Source organism: Emys orbicularis, chromosome 9 (assembly GCF_028017835.1).
Source record: "Emys orbicularis isolate rEmyOrb1 chromosome 9, rEmyOrb1.hap1, whole genome shotgun sequence".
NCBI lineage: Eukaryota > Metazoa > Chordata > Testudines > Emydidae > Emys > Emys orbicularis.
Genome location: NC_088691.1, coordinates 68,984,913 through 68,995,741, shown reverse-complemented (window position 1 = coordinate 68,995,741; position 10,829 = coordinate 68,984,913). Strand labels below are relative to the sequence as shown.

General features: G+C 42.1%; 1 protein-coding gene across 1 annotated transcript in view; it reads right to left on the bottom strand.

The window, feature by feature from the left end:
- Nucleotides 1-9,071: 9,071 nt before the first annotated feature.
- Nucleotides 9,072-10,829, bottom strand: part of ACSL3 (acyl-CoA synthetase long chain family member 3) — a 109,642-nt gene continuing 107,884 nt past the window's right edge. The window contains exon 16 of the mRNA XM_065411367.1: nt 9,072-9,232. Within this exon, the coding sequence (XP_065267439.1) occupies nt 9,072-9,232 (161 nt within the window). The remainder of the gene's footprint in view (nt 9,233-10,829) is intronic.

Below are 10,829 nucleotides of genomic sequence, written 5' to 3'. Positions count from 1 at the left end.
GGGACTGCTTGCAACAAGTTCCTTTACAGAACTGTGACCGCTGGTTTACAGCCACTCGGTGGGAGCGGGAGAGGGGCAGCATACAGAGATCTTTCCCTGGGACATCCGCGAGGGGGTGGGACAGGGCCAGAGTTCCTGCTTGGCCGATTGCTGGCAGCAGAGACTGGCAGTGCTTTCAATGTGAAAGGAGGCCAGTGGTACTCCTAAAGTTTTAAGCAGCCACAAGTCTACGGCTTACCATGTTTGCCTGCTACAGAGATTACCGTGTCCTGCCCCGCTTCCCAGATCGGCAGTGCAAAAGCCCAGGCACTGAAGGCGAGGTCCGAAAATTCGACCTTGTCCTGAGTGCGCATGTGATAGGTGTGGTTTATGGTCTTGTTCACAGTGAAAGACTATGTTCTTGGTTCACAACTACATTTATCTTTCGGAGGAATTCACTGCCTTTTCCTCATTCCCACAGCCACATCTGCAACTGTCTCCCAACCCAGCCTGGCATCACACTCCCAGAGGCTAGCGCACATTAGGCGGAGGAAGAAGAAGACGCGAGAGGACATGTTCTCAGAACTAATGGGTTGCTCCCGAGCCCAGGCAGCACAGCAGAACCAGTGGAGGGAGAATTTGTCCCAAATGCACCGGACACACATGGAACGTGAGGAGAGGTGGCGGCAGGAAGACCAGCAGGCGACTCAAACGCTGCTTGGACTTCTGAGGGAGCAAACGGACACGCTCCGGCGCCTTGATGTTCTGCAGGAACGGAGGCAGGAGGACAGAGCCCCGCTGCAGTCTATCAGTAACCGCACTCCCCCGCCACCAAGTCCCATACCCCCCTCGCCCAAAGTCCAAAGAAGGAGGGGCGGCAGAGTCCGTGAAAACTCTCACTCCACCCCTGCATACTGCTCAAGCACCAGAAGGCTGTCATTCCCCAAAATTTGAAAAGTCCTTTCCTGCCCGCCTCACCCAAGCCCCCGTCCAACTTTCACCCCCCAGTTTCCTGTCTGGTTGTTAATAAAAAGTACGTTTCTGTTCATTACTGTTTCAGTCAGGTTCTTTTGAGGGAGAGTCTGTCTGAAGGGGGGGAAGGGGCTTGGTAATTGGACAGGACAGTCACCTTTAGCAGGGTACAGAGGCGGGGGCAGGTCCAGCAGCAGGGCACATACACAGTGCAGTGACTAGTTACCCTGGTCAGTCTGGGAGGTGGTTTTCATGTTCTGTGGGGGGCGGGGGGGGGGGGGTTGGTTGCTCTGTGACTTTGTGGCGGGGGAGGGCAGTTACAGATCTTATGCAGCGGTCCTTGTCCTGGATCACAGAGCCACGCAGCAGGGGATCTGTAACCCTCCTCCCCCTGCCATAAAGTCACATAGCCCCCACATACACGCAGTCCCGCTCAGGAGGGCTGGCAGGCTCCGTTGAAACAACCAGTCCACCCCTGCGAATCCTGTCATTCCTGGAGTTTAGAAGGATCATTTGCATCAGTACACTACACCCGCTCCCCACCACAGTCTGCGTCCCAGGTTTCAAACATTCCCGCGAAAACAGTACTAAAGACAACGGTGTTCAATAACAAAATAAAACTGATTTTATTTTTTTGGAAGGGGGTGGAGGGGGTCTGTAACTGGAGAGGATAGTCATCCTTAACTGGGTAAAGAAACGGGGGCAGGTTCAGCTTCTCTGTACAGAAACTTAAAAGTCACTGGTTACCCTGCTCACTGTGGAACCTAGCTTTCAAAGCCTCCTGGATGCACAGCGCGTCCCGCTGGGCTCTTCTAATCGCCCGGCTGTCTGGCTGGGCGTAATCAGATGCCAGGCTATTTGCCTCAACCTCCCACCCCGCCATAAAGGTCTCCCCCTTGCTCTCACACAGATTGTGGAGCACACAGCAAGCAGCTATAACAATGGGGATATTGGTTTCGCTGAGATCACAGCGAGTCAGTAAGCTTCTCCATCTCCCCTTGAGACGTCCAAAAGCACACTCCACCACCATTCTGCACTTGCTCAGCCAGTAGTTGAACAGTTCTTTTTCAGTGTCCAGGGCGCCAGTGTAGGGCTTCATGAGCCAGGGCATTAGCGGGTAGGCTGGGTCCCCAAGGATCACTGTAGGCATCTCCACATCCCCAAGAGTTATTTTGTGGTCCGGGAAGTAAATATCTTCCTGCAGCCGTCTAAACAGACCAGAGTTCCTGAAGACACGAGCATCATGAACCTTGCCCGGCCATCCGACGTTGATGTTTGTAAAACGTCCCCGATGGTCCACCAGTGCTTGCAGCACCATTGAAAAGTAGCCCTTTCTGTTAATGTACTGGCTGGCCTGGTGGTCCGGTCCCAGGATAGGGATGTAAGTTCCATCTATAGCCCCACCGCAGTTTGGGAATCCCATCGCGGCGAAGCCATCTCTGATGACATCCACGTTTCCCAGGGTCACTACCTTTGACAGCAGTACCTCAACGATTGCGTTGGCTACTTGCATCACAACAACCCCCACGGTAGATTTGCCCACGCCAAACTGATTCGCGACAGACCGGTAGCTGTCCGGCGTTGCAAGCTTCCAGAGGGCTATGGCCACTCGCTTCTGGACAGTCAGGGCTGCTCGCATCCGGGTGTCATTGCGCTTCAGGGCAGGGGACAGCAACTCACAAAGTTCAAGGAAAGTCCCCTTCCGCATGCGAAAGTTTCGCAGCCACTGGGATTCGTCCCAGACCTGCAGCACTATGCGGTCCCACCAGTCCGTGCTTGTTTCCCGTGCCCAGAATCGCCGTTCCACAACATCCACATGACCCATTGTCACCGTGATGTCCTCGGAGCTGGGTCCCGTGCTTTCTGACAGGCCTGTGCTACTCTCAGACTTCAGGCCCTCACCGCGGTGCCGTAGCCTCCTCGCCTGGTTTTTCTGCATCTGCCTCTGGGAAAGGTGGATGATAAGCTGCGAGGCGTTGACAACGGCCACAACTGCAGCGATGGTCGCAGCGGGATCCATGCTCGCAGTGCTGTGGCGTCCGCGCTGTCACTGACCAGAAAAGTGCGCGAACTGATTTCCCGCCGGCGCTTTCAGGGAGGGAGGGAGGGAGGGCGGTAGTGACAGACGGATGACGACAATTACCCAAAAGCACCCTCGACCCTTTTTTTTTACCCAGAAGGCATTGGCGGCTCGACCCAGAATTCCAATGGGCAGCGGGGACTGCGGGAACTGTGGGATAGCTGCCCACAGTGCACCGCTTCCAATGTCGACGCTTTCCCCGTTAGTGTGGACTCACAAAGTCGAATTACTGTCCTTAGTGTGGACACACACGTTCGAATTTGCAATATCGATTCCACATATTCGATTTAAGTGAAATCGAAATACCCTCGTAGTGTAGACATACCCTGAGACTCACTGCTGCGGGTTTTTAAATGCAGTGTAGACATAGCCTGAGATGCTTCACAGTTGCATAACTGTACCCTGGTATTGTTCGCAGTCTATTACTATGTATTTCTATAAAAAGCAACCTATATAGTTATAGTAATTGCATTTTCTCTCTATATATACACACACATAGATATCCCCCTACCACAGGTTGTCAGAATTCCTTTATTTATCCTAATAAATCTGCAACATTTCCCCCATTTTTTTCATTTCTGGTTCATTATTTTAAGCCATTTGGGTTTTGCCCCTTACCTTTTGTTAGTGTAGATCACTGGAATGTGGACTTCCAGTTTTATGTGCTTGATGACTCATCCATTAGAAAAATGGATACAAGACTAAACACATTTGTCACTGCCTCCTGGCAGTTTCCTTAATATAACACCCATATGAAAATTAAGCTTTCCATAAGGTTACTTAATATTTTATCCTTTTTTAGTACCCAGAGTTAGATTAGCTTCTATAATATTTTACAGTCCTTCACTTCATTTATTGAATTTATCATACAAATAACATCCTGCAGAGAGTTTAGCTGCTGCAGGGCCTTAGGAAAAACAATTAAAGTCAAATTATCTAGAATTAGTTTAAACTAAAAAAGTTTCCAGCTTTAGAAATAATATCTTTGAAGGTTTTGAATACAAGTATGTATCAGGAGGAGTCTGGTGTCCTCTCACACATGGATGGAGGCAAAATAAATGGGCTGTCTGTTCAGCAGGAAGGACTTAGCATTCAGCCAGCGATAATTCTGTCCCACCAAGTCCATGGAGACTAAAAACCTACTGTGAGAGTGGGTGCATTTCAATATGAAGAATAATAGAACTACTGCTTTACAGCAAGAAGATACTACTGTGATTAATGCAGAAATATAGGGCTAGTAGACTCATCCCTAAGTTTAAAAGTAGACAGATCACATGGTTGACACTCTGGCTCTCAGCCTGAACCTTTGCCATGTAATCAATATAAATGGGACAGTATCTGAGATTGACTCAAATCTTTGAAACTGTGATTTCCAGATTACTAGCATTCATTTACAACACCCCAGCCCTCCAACACAATGGGTACCATAACATGGTCTAAAAGAGGTAAAACTAATCATTGCAACCAAGGTTGGAATACAGGAAATAAAAAATGATATTTACGTCTCATTTAAAAATTGCCGAGCACAGTGTTATAATACTAAATATCAGCATCACACAACACCACAAGCAGTTACAGAAATAAGCTTGCATGGTCTGAATGTAATAGACATTAAAAATGGTAAGAGGGAAAGGGAAGAATTATTAGAGGAAGACAGGAATGTTATAGTCTGTCACACACTTGCGCAAAAAGGTTTCCAACAAAGGAGAAAAATTCAGAGTATGTCCCCTTTGAAAATAGCAACATTCTGAATGGTTTTAATTCATTACCAATTTTTAAAAGTGGCAAGAACATAGTTTAAATGTGAAGGGCTAGATAGGTTCTCAGCTGATGGACAAGTATACTGTTCCACCAAGTCAACGGAGTGACCCTAATTTACACCAGCTATGGTTGTGGTCAGAGTGATTTTTTGTGGGGGGAAAAACCCAACACCCTGAAAAGGTGAAGAACAGGAAGTGCAAGGCTTAATTTGTGAAACTCAATTTTACCTCTCTTTATTTTTGAAACTTAATGTCCAATTACAAATAAATAATTCATACAATATAAATCAGTTATGATATACACTTTTTCAGGCAGTTCATATTAACCACCAAACCAAGATGACATTGAAAATGAGTTTGCATTAAATAACCAATCATAGTAATATACAACTGGTGATTCAATTACATTTTCAGACTGGTCTAATGTGTACAAACTTAAAGAGTCCTCTCCTCTTACTAGTATGGAAGACACAGATGTATACAATTTTCTTAGAAGCTCAAACGAATGAATACACCACATTTATTAAAAAAAAAAATGCTGCAACACAAGGTCTAAGTGGAGTTCTAATACAGAATAAAAGCTTGCGAATTTCAGCAGCATAGATATAAAAGTTTACTGCCATGGATGCTTATCCCCTGTGGCAGTTTCTGCCTAAATTTACAAGCTTTGTAGGATGTTTTTATGTAGGGTTTCAATTCCATACATTTATCTTCATCCTATTTATAAAATTGATAGCACGTATCTATGTGCTATATTTTTAGTTTCAATTGCACACAGCTTTTAACTTCAACTTCAGCAAAATGTTTTACTGCTGAGAAGACACTGCTTCCCCCTGAGGTACAGTCAAATTTTTCTGTAAACTGCAATAGTAACAGCATCAGTAAACTTGCCAGGTCTTTTCTGACCTCTAATTTTTAATTTCCTAACCACATCCAGAAAAGCTTAGTTTATTCCCTGTAAAGAACACTTGTGACATCTGGATTGAAGTGTCAATCTAAAGTCTTGAAGCATTTCAAAAAATAATACCAGAAGATGTGTGCCAACTATTCATCTTCCAGTCCTTAGCCCTCTTTTATAATGCAATTCAAAATTCATTGCTATGTACATTTTCACATGGGGATAAGTAGCTAATGATCACTACTATCCCACTGATTCAGAATTTTAGGAATTTTAAATTGCCTCTTGTCAAGATGCTTCTTTTCAAGAGCCAACTTTTAGGGCCAGAATAGATTCTCAGCTGCAGTTCCCATCCCATATTCTTATTATGAGAACCTTGAAAATGTGGAGACTAAATCCATTCCATCAAGTTGCTAGATTTTTTTCACTTTTGGGGGCCGAGAAAAAAGGCCCCAAGACCAGTTCATAATTGGAGTCTGGACACGTGCATTTTAATTTCAGTTATGACACGGGCACCTTTTGTGGCCCTGGTCATTTAACATAACTTTTCTGCCTTAGAGTCTGCTCCTGAGAAGATCTGAGTACCCACAAGTGACTTCAACAGGAGTTGCAAATATTCAGAACCTCATAGGATCAGGCCATTTGTTCCCCCATCTTTGAGACAGGATAATAATATTTACCAAAAAATGTTTTTTAGGCCCACCCAAAAATTCAAAGGCCTTTTTCTCTTTAAAATTGTTCTAATGGTTTATTTTCACTTAAAGGAAACAAAAGCTTTATCTTTTACAAAACCAATCTGATCTCAACAAAAACTGGAACTATTTGTCTACATCAACTTAAAAGTACATCAGAAAAGAAAATTGGATTGAAAAACAGATGCAGAGTTAGATTACAGCCCAACCTTCTGGCAGAGCTGGAAGGAAAGTGAAGACTTATTTCCAAACTAATGTTAAAACATCTGTTCATTTCTGTGATTTATCCAAAGTGCATTTAAGAACTTAACAGTATACTTTAAAATACTATTTCTTTCAGAATTCTTCTTGTGGATTAATCAAATTTAGAATTTAATGAATATACTACAGAGTACAACCAGTGGTCTTGAGATGCTGGATATATTTTGTTAGCCATATTTTGGATTACTTTTGTTTTTCTAGGATCACAAAAAAACCATTTGCAACCTTGAGCAAAGTATATCGTTTGCTTCAAATGCAGGCTCTATTTATGAACCTTATTGCTTCTTGATGCCATTTGACAGAGTGCAAATCCATATTTTATTAAACATTTTTCTATACCTAAAACAGGATGATACTTTTCCTTTGAACTTGGCAGTTCATGTGCTCCCATTCTTCAATCAATCACTTCCCTACGTTTAGTCTTATCTGTATATAACTATCATGTGTTTATAACTTCCTTAAGATTCAGATGATGTATAGCCTGGATTACAACAGCCTCATTACCTCATTTCTGATACAAATGTGATTCTAAACCCCTTTTAATTCTGACAATTCCATTTGACTAAATACACCAAACCTCACCAAAAGGTGCAGAGTTCTCCAGCACCAACAATAGTGCAAATCCATTGCAATCCAGTAAGAGCTATTAAAAATACAGCTCACGCTTCCATTATTTAAGTGACTGAAACTAGGTATGATACATTCAGCTTTCACCAGCACAGGGAACCTACTTGACTTTGGTCTCCTATACAACTGCACAGAGTGTCAATTTTCATATACTTCAGAATTAATTTTTTTCATCAGAGTTTGTGTGAAACCTTCTCCTAAAACTCCCAAGTTAAAGTTTTACCAATGCTAACAGCAGAAAAGGGTAGTTTTAGGTACTGCACGTCTTTTGTACAGCCAATGCTCTGTTATCAAACTATTGCATCAAGCGAGCATAAAGACCTGACTTTTTACATTGTAATTACATATACCATATGAGGAAAGACATTTCAGCAAATTAAAGCCCCTTTAATATCTGGTCCATCACAAAATGTACTGATGTATGCCTTTCCATGTTCTCATGTGACCCTGATCAGAATATTTTCTCTAAATTAATATATTAAAAAACTAATAATAAAATACATATCTGAAACCAATCTAGAGGCTCCCACTTTAGATCTAGCTAGCACCCAGAACTCTCAAAATGAAAGCTTCACAGGACTATTTATAATCAACTAACTCAAGAATTTGGTTGCAACAATTAAACAACCAAGCAGGTAAAATAAATATGACTCTTAACTGACAATACTTCAGACATTTGACTTCAAAGAAAAGAAGATTATAAACAAAAGAACGTGAAATTATTAATTTAGGGGGAGATTTTCAAAGGCACAAATGGCAGTTAGATACCCAAATCCAACTGGTACCTAACTGGACATTTAGGCCTTTAAGAAATTTCCCTCCAAGAGATTTGGGCTGCAGATAGGTTTGAACTTGACTATTATCAATGATTTACAAGCAACAAAGAAAAAACCTGAATTGTGTATGTAAGGCTGATGAGAAAAGAGATGATTTTGTTGAAGTCCCAGCAAACTTTCTGAATTCATTTTACTTAACACTTAAAAGTTCTCACAAGTTTTAAACAATATAACTTCTGTACAAAATGGCATGAAGATATTTTAAAAGTGAATTTCAATATTAGACAGATTATTCACAGATGTAGCTTTTGGTGCGTTAAATAGCATCTTTTGCATTAATAAAGCCTCAAACAACACATTCTCCAGGGCTGTCTGCTTATATACAGTGCTGTGCCATGCCTATCTTTCTTTTTTAGGTAAAAAATAAAATATTTAAGGATCAACCATCAGGCACATATTTCAGGTGTATTTCACAAGTCAGAATGTCAGACTTTTTCTTTCTTAAATTTACAAAGAATAATTGCACAGCAACAAATAATCTGGTCTTCCGTCCAACAGTGATTTGAGTTATAAGCATTTTCAGATTACATAATTTCACATCAATCACTTTTTATATTTAAATACTTATATAAAAAAGGCCCCCAGAATAACCATTTCTTACATAGCCAAGTTATCCGCCTATACATCCAAACTTTAAAAAGTTGCAAACAGAACATTATACAGGATTTATAAATCATATTTAAAAACTTGAGGCTTCAAAATCACAGTTTCCCAAAAGAACTCAGGAAAATCCACATATTGACAGGGTAGCAGAGAATACTGGAAAGAAGGAGACAGACACAAGTTTGCTGCCTTAACATTTTACTAATCCTGACAGGTAAAGATGCTGATGTTATCAGAAGTAACAGTTTAAGCTGAAAATGAGGAATGGTGTTTTTGTGTGTTGGTCTCAAGTACTGAGACATGAGATTCAAGTATTTCCTATTTGATCCGAGCTCACTGTAGCAAAGAAGCGCAGGAAAAGAATTATTTTGTTTTTCCATACATTCGATCAATGTCCACCTGGTAGTGTGATGTAAGCTCTCTGCGTTTTAATTTGAAGGCATCTGTCACCAGACCAGTCTCAGGAGTCCAAGGATCAGGGCTCAAATGAATTTTTATTGGTATTTCAAATTTCTCCAGATGAGCTGCAATAATAAAAAAATATAAGTAAGAGAAAGATTTCAAACATAGATTGAGGGGCTAAATCATGCTCTCACACAGAAAAGGCAATGCAAAGGGGATAAAAGTACTCCTCAAACATTAGTTTACAGCCACACAGAGAGATTTTAAAACATGTGGAGTCACAGGATCTCTGGACAATTATATTCCATTACCATGGAATATGCCCAATGTGCTTGGGCTTTTGTGCTGCTTACTGGCTTTGCAAATGCATGCACATACACATAGCAGAATGGCTCACTCGAGATCTATGCTGCCAGGCCTGTTTCCTGACCCTGACCCTCTGAACGTAGAAGGAGGCATGGAATTGAATTTATTTAGGCTCAAAATAGTGCTACTTTCTGCTGTTTATTTCTGATGATATTTCTAGAAAGTTGCTGGGAGAACATGTTGAGTACAGTAGCTAATTCCCTTGCTACAATATATTCCCCAAAGCTGCACAGCCCCAATTATATGCAGCTTGTGAGGTTGATCTTCAGTGAACTCACCAGCGAGGGAAACTGAAGAAGAGAGAGGGAGGAAGAATGTAATTTACATTTTACTTTCCTCCTTTCATTGTTTTCTCACCCTTTTTGTTCTCTATGGAACACAATGGAGAGGAGTGTTTAACTATTACTCTTTAGCATGGAGGCTAAGGTTATGAAGTAATGTAAAAGTAGTCAATGGAACACTGTGCGAATGAAAACAAATATCAGTGTATTGCATACTGTATGCTCATTAGCTTAGAAAATATAGCAAGTTAAATATTGTGTATTAACGTTTTTGAGACGGGCAAGGAGAAAAATGGGGGTTACTTACCTGTAACTGGAAGTTCTTCAAGATTTGTAGTCCTATCTATATTCCATACATGGGTACACACACTCCATGTGTCTGAGACCAGAGACTTCTAGCAAGTAGAGTCTGTCGCTCCACACGTGGGCAGTTTCTTGTCTCATGCTTCATATCAAGGGCATACATGGTAGTGCAGACGGACGCCTCTCCAAATAATCCTCTTACTGCGAATCCGAGAGGATCAAAAGCAGAGGAGAAGGAGGGCAGGAAGTGGAATACAAATAGGGACCACACATCTTGAAGAACTTCCAGTTACGGGTAGAGTAACCGAGTGCTGGTCCCTATGTGTACCCCACATGTGGGTGACTGGTAAGCTGTATTAGAAGAGGAGGGTGGTGCAAGGATGCAGTCAATAGAGATGTCTGTAATACTGCTGTCCCATCTGATGCATCTGCAGAAGATGCCTGGACTAAGATGTAATCTTTGAGAGATATGGATGGAACTCCAGATTGCTGCCTTACAAATGTCCAGTATAGGTACTTCTCGAAGACATGCTATGGATGTTGCCTGTGCTCTAGTAGAGCGTGTCCTCACCCTGTCTGTGGAAGGGAGATGCGCCAACTGATTACAAAGAGCAATACAGATATCAGTTTAGAGAGTCCCTGAGCAGAAATGCTGGTCCCCGTGAATGCTTTGCTATAGTGACAAATAGTCTAGGAATTTTCCTAATTGGTTTCATTCTTTGCACACAGAACACTAAAGCCCATCTGACATCAAGGGAATGAAAAACTC